This window comes from Megascapheus bottae, chromosome 4 (assembly GCF_031878675.1).
Source record: "Megascapheus bottae isolate mThoBot1 chromosome 4, mThoBot2.hap1, whole genome shotgun sequence".
NCBI lineage: Eukaryota > Metazoa > Chordata > Mammalia > Rodentia > Geomyidae > Megascapheus > Megascapheus bottae.
In genome coordinates, this window is record NC_143512.1 from 28,070,887 (window position 1) to 28,084,065 (window position 13,179).

General features: G+C 34.3%; 1 protein-coding gene across 1 annotated transcript in view; it reads left to right on the top strand.

Annotated features, from left to right (window-relative positions):
* The window catches only part of Mctp1 (multiple C2 and transmembrane domain containing 1), a 481,369-nt gene that overhangs the window by 239,601 nt on the left and 228,589 nt on the right, over positions 1-13,179 (top strand). The window contains exons 6-8 of the mRNA XM_090331048.1: positions 1,302-1,381; positions 3,280-3,391; positions 11,961-11,999. Of these exons, the coding sequence (XP_090187174.1) occupies positions 1,302-1,381; positions 3,280-3,391; positions 11,961-11,999 (231 nt within the window). The remainder of the gene's footprint in view (positions 1-1,301; positions 1,382-3,279; positions 3,392-11,960; positions 12,000-13,179) is intronic.

The following is a 13,179-nucleotide window of genomic DNA, read 5'->3' on the forward strand; positions in this document are numbered from 1 at the left end:
AACACATAGAGTCAACAAAACAAGGAGTTGATTCTTTGAAAAAAATTAACAATATTGACAGACACTTAGCAAAAGTTGGCAAAAAAAGGAGCACACCCAAATAAACAAAATCATGGATGAAAATGGAAATACAACAGAAATTACCAAGATCCAGAGCATCATAAGGGAATATTTTTGAAACCTTTGCCAACAAATCTGAGAATCTTAAAGAGCTGGATAAATTTCTAGTCAATACTGACATACCCAAACTGAGCCAAGAAGATCTAAACCCACTAAACAGACCTATTTCTAGTACTAAAATGGAAATGGCAGTAAGAGACCTTCCATCCAAGAAAAGCCCAGGAACTGATGGATTCACAACTGAATTCTATAAGGCATTCAAAGCAGAGCTCACACCAATACTCCTCAAGCTCTTCAGTGAAATTGAAGGCAAAGGCTCTTTGCCCAACTCATTCTATGAAGTCAGCATAACCCTCACCCCAAAACCAGACAGGGACTCATCAAATAAAGAGAATTATAGACCCATTTCTTTGATGAATATTGATGCAAAACTGCTCAACAAAATACTGGCCAACCATCTTCAGCAACTCATCAAAAAATTATATACTGTGATCAAACAGGATTCATCATAGGGATGCAAAGTTGGTTCAACATAAGCAAATCAGTTAATATAATTCATTACATCAACAGGAGCAAGGACAAGATTCACATGATTGTCTCAATAGATGCAGAGAAGTCATTTGACAAGATCCAACACTCCTTTATGCTAAAAGCTGTGGAGAAACTAGGAATCCTGTGCATCCCATATATATATATATAATTTTTTGCCAGTCCTGGGCTTGGGCTCAGGGCCTGAGCACTGTCCTTGGACTTTCTCAAGGTTAGCACTCTATCACTTGAGCCTCAGCACCACTTCCGGCTTTTTGCTATGTATATGGTACCGAGGAATCGAACCCGGGTCTTCATGCATGCTAGGCAAACACTTTAACCACTAGGCCAAACTCCGGGCCCTCATCCCATATTTTTTATTTATAGTATTTTATTTGATTTTGATTTATTTTCCTTAAAGCTTATTTGATATAAATCAGTTGTATTAAAATATTAAATGTAAAAATATGACTGACTTTGAATATTTCATGAGACCCTAATTTTTCAAAGGGCAGATGGGTTATTTTTAAACCAAATACCAATAGACTTCATTGTTTGGATGACATCAACAACTGATATTTAATAATTGAGAGGTTTTCAGTTAAAACTTACATTAGTTTATTTACAAAAGGTGTTTCTCTTTGGCTTTATAGGTATTTGACTATGATTTTGGACTGCAGGATGACTTTATGGGCTCAGCTTTTCTGGATCTCACTCAGTTAGAATTAAACAGGTAACTTCTGTTATCCTATTACCTAGCTATATAGATGGGCCTATAAAATAAGAAATAGTCTAAATTTATGGACTTTTCTATCACTTATATCTGTGAGGCTTTGGGTTAGCCAGTCTTCTTGAAATTCCTTTATCACCTAACCAATGCAAATCATAGATATTTCTTTGATGTCTTCACTCATAGGAAACTGCTCTGTCCCTTGAACTGTGCTAAGCTCTAGAAAAATAGAGGTTAAAGATATATTTTTCAGTCTCACATTGCTCAGATGGATGAGGTAAGGCATAAAAAAGACTAAATGTGCAATCATAATTATTCATTCAAACTTCTTTTTTCCATATATTTTTATTGTAATTAATAGAAGGGTTACATTACATTCGCCAGATGGAAGGTGCATTACTTCACATACATTGATACCCTTTCTCATGTCTTGGTCCCCATTTATCTTCCCCCCACCTCCACCCTCATCTTGTTTTTCTCTCTTTCCTATCCAATTTCAAATAACCAAATATGCATATATCCAATATATCAGATAACAAAGTGAAATACTGTAACTTCTTATCTATGAAATAAAACACATACTTTGCTTTAGAGTAGCTGCTCTCATCACAGGACCTCAGGGTAGACCCCGATTTTGCTAACACCAATCACCATCACTGGTTTGCCATTTCTCGGTAACTAAGAAGTGTTCTAAAAGCAGAGCCATGTTGGTTTATTTCCTCCGTTATATTATTTGTTACTTCTTGACTGGTTGTAAAAATATATCATTCTTACTAGTATTAATCATGTCTTCCACCTGAAAATGGCTTTCCGAATGCATTTCAGCATAGAAACTGTAAACTAAATGTAGTGCTGAAAGAAGCAAAATGGTTCAAAGAAGCAATAGTGCTGAACTGGGCTAGGAGAAAGCTGTGAAATCTGTGATGGTTGTGAGAAGGAATTCCTGTTTGGGATCATCCTGTCATATCATGTGACAGAGAGAGTGACAGGAAAGCATTGTGATAAAGCAGACTATAATTTCTTGATAATAAAAGAACCTCCTTATGAGACACAGGTACAAAATGCAGCTAAGTTTGAGCATAGTGGTGGCTTATTGATCTTCCAGTGATCAGATCTTGCCTCTGACTGGAAAAAAAAAGCCCTTGTTGTCCTTCTTATACCTTTTTCATAAAAAAACCTAAAACTAGCTTTCCCTAAGAATAAAACTGAATTGATTGCTGGCTTACTACCTTTGGAGAAAGTTTCCTAAGACTTGCTATAAATCATTTAGCCCATTATCATGAACACTGAGCTCAGATTAGAACAGACCACATTCTTCTTCCACAAAAGCTGCAATTACTTTCTTTCTCCACTCTGCATTAGGATATAAAGATTGTAAGATTAAGCACAAATTTCTCTTCTCTGTAAAAGTCATTGGTAGGAAATAATTTTAAATGGAAAAAACATGGAATAGTTAGGGAAGTTAAAAGATTATATACAAGGGTCTAGTGTATATTTTGATGCATTAACTTTATGTAATTAGATAACTGTTTATTCCCCCCAAAACCATGTGTAACTCGATTTAACATTCTATAAACTCACATAGTATTCAATTTCAATAAATCAATATAGTAAGCATAAGATAATGTCCTTATAAAAATCCATGCTAGTACCTGCAGCAAACCTTGAAATCCCTGGATTTCAAGCAAACCACCTAAAACCCACAAATGGTGAGGATATAGGCAATCTATCAGTCTAAAATTACTCATACTTGGCCTGTGCAAATGGAGTAGACTATGTTACTGCCATGGCTTTTATCTCAAATACTTGATTCATTGTTTTCTATAATGCTCTCCTTCTGCCAAAGAGTTTTGGCTTATTCATTGAATGACCATTCAAACTCTAAATATTTTCTATCACAGGACCACTGAGGTGACCCTACCTCTGAAAGATCCCCATTATCCTGACCATGATCTTGGAGTCATCTTGCTATCTGTCATCCTTAGCCCTAAAGAAGGAGACGCTAGGGATGTGGTAAGTTTCCCCACTGTCTAATAAGAGCTATTGATTTTTGCACTCAGTTGGTCATATATTTTGGGCCTTTTTTAACCCAGAAGTCAAAATAAAGAGAAGCTACACAGGCAATCTGGCCTGTTCTTTTGTCTCTGTGAGTATCCTGAGTATTGTGAATCCATGCTTTTGTCTTCCAACTCAAATTTCCTATTCCACACTTCAGATCAGAACCTCTTGTTATGAAATAGATTTGTATTATCTTATAATTTTATTTCTCAATCTCAGACAGGTTATACAGTAGGCAATGAATTTGTTCAGTCAGGGAATACATTTAGAGTGAACTGAATAATTGGAATTCTAACTGAAGTGCCCAGACACTACTAGTTTGATTCTGTTATCAGGTATACCATAGCAAAGAAAACAAGATGGAATTATAACAGAGTTTCTGCTTTCTGGTGTTTGTTTACTGAATGACAAGTGAATACCTTTCATCTTGATGGGTTTCCATATTGATTTCAGCCATTTTTTCAGCAGTAGTTCTTTGCACTTCCTTGCACACTATGCTGCCAAGAGACAAGGAGTCAGTTACTCCACACCACTGAAGTGGCATTGCACTGCTTCATAGATTTGACCCACACCCATATGGCTTGCCACTGCAGTTTCTGCCAAAATTTATCAGATTATTTACTACACTTTGTGTATTTACATGGACCTGGTAACTACAGTAGCCTTTATTGTAATGTATTTTTGTAGTAGATCTAATTTAAGATCAAATACTCTTTCAGCAGTATGTGCATTTTTCTCTGGAAATAATACATGACAAAAAAATGGTATAGATTGCCTCCCCCTCCCAACTGTAAGTAAAACTACTGAAATCCAACTTCAGATTTGAAGCAATTCATGTCTTGAAATGGAATTTTTCTATTCTTTTTTTCTAAGGTAATCAATGAGTTCACAAACTCATCTGTAATCTTTACTAAGGAAGAGTAAGATATTAATACTTATTGATAAAGAAATGTTTCTTTTACAACAATGCCAAGTTTTCTCTACTGTGTATAGTTAGTGAATTGTGCAGACAATGAGTTTGAGAAAGGAAGTCCATCATTCCAAAGCCATCAGTTCCAGAGATGTGATTTCACTACATGCAAGCCAGGAAGTAAATTCTATCTGGCTAGTCTGCACATATGAATAAACTGTAAATTGGAACATACTCAAAGAATCGTGGTGTCTGCCAGGAGGCTACTGAATAACATTTCCCACACTGGATACTTAGACTGTTATATAATTTGTACTCGGTGCAGAATTCAAGAATCATATAACCACTGAAACAGCGTAAGTAACCATTGTGTCTTCGTAAGAGTAAACAGGAAAATTTTTAGCCAAAGGGGCAGGGATTCCCTTTAAAAAAATCAAATGATGTATGAAGTGCAAATAGAAGTTAAAAAGATGAAACCAGCCAAACAACTAAAAAACCATCTAGAAGATAAATAGTTCAAACAGAAGAAAGGACTCATACAATAGTCTTGTGGCTAGAAAAAGCATACTGCATTTGAAGATTTGAGCACGTGTTGGGTCTTAGAGAAGACAGAAGCAAGGAGAGTGTGGGTGACACTGGTGCATAGCTCACTATGCATAGTGCCCCAAAAGGGAAGAGATAAGGCTACATTGTAGGCACTATTGTCCAATTTGAGGTGTATGATCTTTTCCCAGTGAGCAACAGTGAACCACTGAACAGTCTGCAAGTGGGAGATGACTATAATTGTGATTGTCTGTTGAAAATATCTCAGTGCTTACATTGTACAAAACAGATTGAAGAGCTAAGAATGGATGCTTGGAGACCAATTTGGAGGCTTTTGAAAAAATCTAGATGAGAGATCATAAAGGATTGGATTAGAACTCTCAGAGGCAGAAATGCAGGGAAATGGGCAAGTTTACCTATAGGAGGTAAAAAAAAAATCAGAAGACTTGGTGATATAATATTATAGTGTTAGTGTTCTTTGTTATTTTAATGAAGGATCATACTTTCAGAAACTAAGTGCTTGAAGTCCTTTGTATTCTCAAGACACGCACACTTACAGTTGAATATTGGAATGGTAGGGCAGCTACTGTAGTTCTCTGAGTGATTTGATGACAATGTTGTTTTGCATTTCAAGAATCTTTATTAAATAGTTGAACATCAAGCTGAGTTTTGGAGGATCAAGTTAGTATAAAGAGACCTTACATTGAAGTGACAGAAATATATAGAAGCACAAAACCAATTCGTTCTCAAATTTATCTTCCTTTCTACAATCTTCACAAAAATTCTTCAGTCTCTGTGACTGCTCAAACCTAAATTTAGACATTAAAAAGTATTACTGATTAGAAAAATTTCTAAAAATATTACAGTAGTCAGGATTTGTTCATCAACAAATTTTCAAAGATGGATATGAAAAACGGGTGGATATATGAATGCTATATATCTAAAAATCTGGTTTAATTCATCTTCTTTTAATCCTTTTTTCTCCTATCCATCTCTCTCCAGCCACCTTCACCTTTCACATAGATTTCCTCCTAAAATCCTGCCATTACTTTCATTTAGATTCCTTTGATGACATTAGACTTTTTAAAACCATTCCTGAATTTCCATGTAGTTTCCCTTCACAGCTTTACTTTCAAAGAATTGGATAGCACTGGATTTATTCTGCTTCAGACTGGAAAGCAGGGTCTTCTTTTCTAACATCTTGCTTGTGATTCTCCCTGATTCTTCTTTAGAGAAGAAAATGGTGCAGCCAAACACTGTTCATATGCACTTTGGTCACACACAAAGGAAGCGGAGAGAAGAGGGTCTGTGTGGTTGTGTTGGCTCAAACTCATGGATATGATCAAGCATGGCTTGGCCACAGAGAAGCAAACTGGGGTGGCAGAAGAATTTTTCCAAATGCTGTATAGGAATTCCTACTGGGATCCAGTATCCCAGTAGCATGCCTTTCTGGCATGCTAGATTTGAATTTGGGTTTCTAAGTTTATGTTTTACATTGTGAAAATTACCAACAAGTACACATAAGTAGCTTCCAAATTTTTATCTATTTATGTGGTCTAAGCTGTTACTCGCAACTTCTACATGATACTGAAAATGACTTATTTAACAATGCAGGTTATTAGATTTTGAAAATTTGAACAAGAAACTAAAGAAATTTGTCTCATAGAAGCTTATTTCATAGAAGTTGAGAGAAAAATGAGCTTCTTGAGGCCTCAGAGAATCTAAGGAAAGAGGGACAGAAAGAGGGTCAGTGGGTACAAAATTTCGGTTAGATGTGCTGTTACACAGTGCAGCAACTTTAGATTATTTTTTAAATGCACTGCATATTCCAAGAACTGGAGGAAAGAGTTTTGAATGTTTTTGCTAAGAAAAATGGTAAATATTTGAGGAACTAGGAAAAACTGCCCTGGTTTGAACAATAAACTACGTTTTTATGCATAAAATTATTTCATGATGCTTACAAATATTTGCAATGGGTCAATTAAAAATAAAAACTTATTACTCATCTATTAAGCATGGTGTTAGGTCTAGTAAAATCCTCCTTCTAACTGTTCAATGGCTTGTGGCTCTCTCTAATTAAATGGAACTCCTAATGAGAGGATTTTAAGGTTCTCTTACAAGCAACATGTGTGCATAATTGTAACTTCTTTTCCAGACACATAAACTCATGCACAGTTCATCTTCTCTGAAATCCAAACCACCTTCAATGTCATCTGTCTTTAAGGATGCCAAGTATTTCCCATACATCCTACATGCTATCATTTGGAGACAAGGATATTTTTTACTATTATTGTCATTATCATCTTTAAGTCGTTGTACACAGGGGTTTCAATTCAACTTGTAAGTTTATAAATACAGTGCATTTTGATCAATGTCACCCTTTTCATTATTCTCTTCCATCTCTCCCAACTCCATGCATCCTCTCATTTTCCTAGTTCTATTTTCCAATACATACATATGTGTATATATGCATATATGTGTATATATGAATATACTTATAACTTCATTCTTCCACCCTTCCTCTTTTCATTCTTCTACATATCCTCTTGGCCTCACTCCTTCTGACACCTCAAGTTCCAACTTATTTTGTTAGACTATAAGTTAATCTATGGCTTCTTTCAAAACTTAGTCTAGTTGTCAATACCTAGTGGTTGTTTATTGTAGTCTAGAGTTACCTTTATGATTGTATGAAGAGCTGCTTCAGTGGACCAGGGAAGGTATTTTAAAGATATTTTTATTCTTCTAAATTAAAATCCTTGAGATTGTCAGAAATAACATTAAGTTGTGGTTAAATAATGACCTAATTTCATTTTGTAAGTTCTTAAAATTGCTATGTTAATGGTAATGTGCTTCGAATCAAGCTACATTGTTCTACTCAAGAATTCTAATAATTAATAAATATGTAAAATGGTCACTATGAATTTTCATAGTCATGCATTTTCTATGCTCTTGTCATAGTAAATATGTCACGCTATGCATTTTCATTTGTAATGTGTATATAATTAGCTAAACAGATTTTTCTGTGAAACATTTGAAATTTCTTGGTTAAAATAATCATAGTTCTAATATTTTTTCAAATTAATGTTTTCTGTGCCTTAAATACAGAATACACTGCTTCAGTGAAAATAACAAACTGACCTCTCACTCAAAATTCATCAAATCAGAAACCTAACTACTGAATAGTTCAGAGTACTATATGAATGATGTACAAAGAGAGATATGAAGAATTGTTCTGCATTGATAAGAAGGATTTCATACTCTTTTGTTATTAGCCCAAAAATGACTTCAAAAATAAAATAAGAAAGACTTTAGTTTAAAATCTACATGTTTAATTTTATCACTATATTTATGAAACTTGGTAAATATATTTCTCATGTATTATTGGCAAAAATATTTCACATGTATTGTAATAGAGAATGGAAAAGCAGAGTCTCAAGAGCCTTTCATAAATAAGTCCCCACATTTAAGCAGGAAGTCAAATATTAACATTAAGTGGGAAGGAAACAAATGGAAATATCAAGCACTAAGTGCTAAGCTTACAAAGTGCTAAGATTTCTAAATCGGTTGTTTTGTGAGTTTCAAATGCATGGTTAAATGCTGACAATACATTCCATGAATAATGTAGTTGAAATAATTTCTTCTTACGTGGATTGCATTTCCAGAAATCAGTAAAATGAAAGAATAAGTTGAAAAAAATCTATCAACTGAATCTACTACAACTCTGAGAACATGTAATGTCTAATTACAGTGATTTAAGAAATGCAGAAAATAATAGCAGATGTAATTCATAGATGCCAATGTTAAAATCTTCTCCATTTAGCTCATGATTGATACTTAAAAAAAAATCCCAGATGTGAATAGACATATTCACTTCGATTTTTAAGTCTCCAGCATTGTGTGTACAAGAAGCCAAAGCCTTCCTAGGTAGCATGCTGCTGCATTGCATGGCATGGTTCTCATTTCTGCTTTGTTCGCATGTCCTGTTTTGAAATGTCAAAATGTATGGTGCATATATCTGTCTATCCTAAACTTGGTACTTGTGTTTGATAGAGTGTTTGAGTTCTTTCTGGCTCTTTTTCTAGCAGAGTTCAATCCACAGCTTTCTTCATTGGAGAATTTGTGAAATAAAAGTGAGTTATTTGCATTACACACTTCGTTAGATAATCTTGAAGTACAACTAGTTTGGCTAAGGCTAAAGAAACAGAAAATTCAAGAAACATATGAATTGATCTTAGGTTATCCTTGATGAATTCATGTTTTTTACTTTGGCTTAATTGGCATCTTTTTCAGAATTATACAACCAAAAGTTGAAGAGGTATGTGATGATAAAGAGTGGAATATGAATGTTTTGTAAGATGTATGTACTAATCATTCTGTGGTATTTTGTTATATACAGTAGTAGTACAGTTGCCTAAAAGTCACTATTGTTTAAAAATAATTTTATGGGCCGGGAGTTTGGCCTAGTGGTAGAGTGCTTGCCTAGCATGCACGAAGACCCGGGTTCGATTCCTTGGTACCACATACTTAGAAAAAGCTGGAAGTGTTGCTGAGGCTCAAGTGGTAGAGCTCTAGCCTTGAGAAAAATCCAAGGACAGTGCTCAGGCCCTGAGCTTAAGCCCAGGACTGGCAAAAAAATAAATAAATAAAAAATAAATAAAAATAATTTTATAGCTCTATTTTTATGTCACTCATTCTTTTTATTGGCCACAAAGACAGTTGAGTTGATAATAAATAATTTAAATTGTATTATAATAATATTACATACTGACACCTTCAGAAATTCATATGTTTCTCAGCTGATGTCTAGAGCATAAAGCAAAAATTAAATCTTATTTTTCTAAAATTTGCTTCATTGCCTATCTCTAACATTCCCCTTCTCTCACAAATATCACACATTGCAAAAATATCAGTGTTAATACGATATCAAATTATTTGCTATTTAACTTTTCTACTATTCCCAACTACTTTAACCTACTTAAAAGTTCAAAAATAAATAAATAATCAAAAATAGGAATTTGAATATGAAGTATACGACCCATTGCTTAGCAGGAAGGTTTAGCTAAATGATATGATGCAGAAATCTTGTTACAAAACTTAGGAACAACTTGAGAATTACTTGATCTAATCTTAGAACTTTGGATACTGAGTCAGGAAAACAATGAACTGATTCTCGTAGCTGCCCAATCCTTTGCATTTACACTAAAATACAAATTGTTAACATTTTGTTTGTGTCGCTTTCTTGATCTGAAATGTTAGAGCCATAGAGCCTGCTTCTAAAAGTCCAATTGTGAAAGACGAGAAAAATATAAACCCTTATATTTCATTTTATTTATGGAAGGTTAATTGTCTGTAATTCTGAGTTGATCATCAATCAGTCGTGAGTACTTATAATAATGTCAGGGGTTTCCATGAGATTCCACTCTCTGAATGGTCTCCTCCTCTTTACAGAATAGTGTTTCTTACAAGCTGGAATTTAGAAGATTCTTAGATTCTAAACGATGGTGACAATCAAGGGTTATGAGATTTTACATCTTTACTTGTTTATCAAATTGTTCTTAGTTGATTGGTTTCAAATGATGTTTCTAGCAATTTCCAGGCTAGAAATTTCCATTGAAACTCAGCTTTTGGGGAAGTTAAATTTTATCATCTTATGTAGTTGGCCAGTTTTTTATGTATGTGGTATATCAATGGATAATTTGGTCTCCAGTTGTCTTTTGGTGACACTGAAGGAAGTGGTGGTGGTGATGGCGGCAGCGGTGCATTTGGCATTGACCTAACCATGTCTTTCACTGTATGTCCACATCTACTGCCTAGAATTTGGATTTATTTTGAAATTAATTATACATTGTACTTAAAAATGTAAAATGTGTCTGTATTACTTAGTAATAATGCTTTGCAGTTTCCTACCTCAGAAATAGAAGTGGAAATGTTAGAACTTCAGGAAAACTATTACTCTTCCCTTTTTTTTCAGTCACTACTGTGTAGTATATGGAGACAAAGTATACATTAGAAAATCACTGTCTTCAGAAAAAAGAAATGTATATTCTTTGATAATTTTATGATTTTTATGTTTACTACCCTGGAACCACTACATTATTCCATTGTCTTGGTTCTGATCAAAGTTGGCCTCAGTCTTATATGAAAATTTATTTATTGTTTGTGTTTTTATAACCCGCGATGTCTCTGAAAGATCTTTCTTTAGTGTGAATTTTGTTGAGGGACTAGAGTTCCTAAAGGCACTAATATACTTCCTGCTCTTAAAACACGGAAAACCTTTCTCTAACATTTTCTCAGATACTTGGTTCTCTTTGATGCAGCTGTTCAGATAGTAAAACTAAAACAGGATAAGTAGGCTAATCAGGAAGGCTAGTAACACAGTGGTCATTGAGAATGTTTTAACAGGAAAGAGCAGAAGTCTTTTTTAATCATTGGGCTTTCTCATTGGCATTACCTATGCCAAATAGAAATGAATTTCTCCAAGAGTTTTTTGGCCATGAATATCTCATTGGCCATGAATACCTCATTCTACAACACAAATAAAGTAACTCAAAGAGAATGTTTTTACTAATGGTTTATCAGAAAGAAGCACTAATATACATCATGCTATAAATATGTAGCATTTTTTCTTAGCTGAAAGCACTTACAGGCCATGATATAAAGATTAACTGGAAGCAGGATAAAACTAAGATACCACCAAAGCTAGCTTGTAAATGTATTTGAAGAAAAAAGTTCCTTGTAAACTAAGTAAAGTGTACACTCTAAAACCCACTCAATGTATTTCTTCTACTCAATGAAGTATTTCATGTTTTCCTTCCAATGGAAATAGTATACTGTCTAATTTCTTCATACGAAGGATAAAGCGAATGAACTCTCACCAGAAAGACTGTCTGGGTGTTAACCATGTTTTTGTAGCTGTGTGTATGTGAGAAACAATTCTTGTCTTGTGTAGCTGTTGCTGAAAGCAGTTTGCTATTTGAACAGCTAATAAATGTTATGTCTCCTCTAGAAAACAATGGTGCCCTATTCTGTCCTTTAGTGAAAAGATAATGAACTGCTTTATTTCATTTACAGACAATGCTAATGAGGAAGAGTTGGAAAAGATCAAGTAAGGTAATTCTTAGCATGTGATCTTTCAGCTTTTCTTGTTGAGAAGACTATCAGCTGCTTTCCCAAACTCCTCACCTCCCACTTCAAGCTCTACTCAGAGCCTCATCCTTCCAACTGTTATTTTTTTTCTCCATGAACTCTAAGCAAATCATGCAATGTTTTCTTGGTAAATAGAAATCACAGCAACTCAGAACATCCAAATCATCTTCTTGCTAATCTCTGGTCATTTCTTGACCTCATTCTCAGCATCTGGCCTCTATTATATGTAAACAGGGTCTAGAAAACCCCCCCTTACATGCCTCCCTTCCCAGTGAAATGACAAGAGTGGGCAGGAACACTTCCTCCAGACAGGAGAAGTAGCCACTGAACTTCCTGTTTTATTCACAGCAAATTGAGTATGAGGCTTTCTATATTCAAAATCCCCCTATTGGTGTAACTAAGAACAATCTCCCTCCATGCCTCTTCTCACTCCTACAAATGAATTGGTCTTGGGAGTGAGAAGTTTATGGTACCTACAACAGACTAGCCTGAGCTCTTCTTGTAATTTACAACACATGTAAGACACAATCTAAGCTTCTACTGCATCCAATGAAAGTGCCATTCTTGGACCTAGATAAATAGATAATACTAAAATTTATCACAAGCCTTGAAAAAATTCAGAAATTATTTGTAAAAAACACACACACACACACCATGCCTGATCAAATTTCTGCAGTAAAAAATTCATATATCTTTTAGAGTGAAGAATTTTTTTAGACCCTGGAACATGACAATCCTTTTTTCTTCCATTCTGACTGAATCATGCTATTGCTTCAGTTTTTTCTTTTATTTTGTCATCTTTATTTTATTGTGAATTAGAAAATTACTCATTAAAATGTTTTTATATTTGAGGTAATATTTTACTCTGTTTTATCAACTATTTCTTATGTATAGTTGTTTCCTAATTTTTAAAGCAATAATGACCAAAAGATACCTCTAAAGCAGATCCCTAGAGCACTTGCTTAGCATTCTTGAGTATTCACTGTATTATTATAAATCAAAATGTGAAGAAATGTTTACATGGTAGTATTACTTTCTTCTTTGTAATTATACCCTGAAGTTAGTGTTAAATTAAAAGTGCTGTTATATTTATATAACTTGAATTTCCTTCATACTGTATCAATTATAATTGTGTAAAATACAA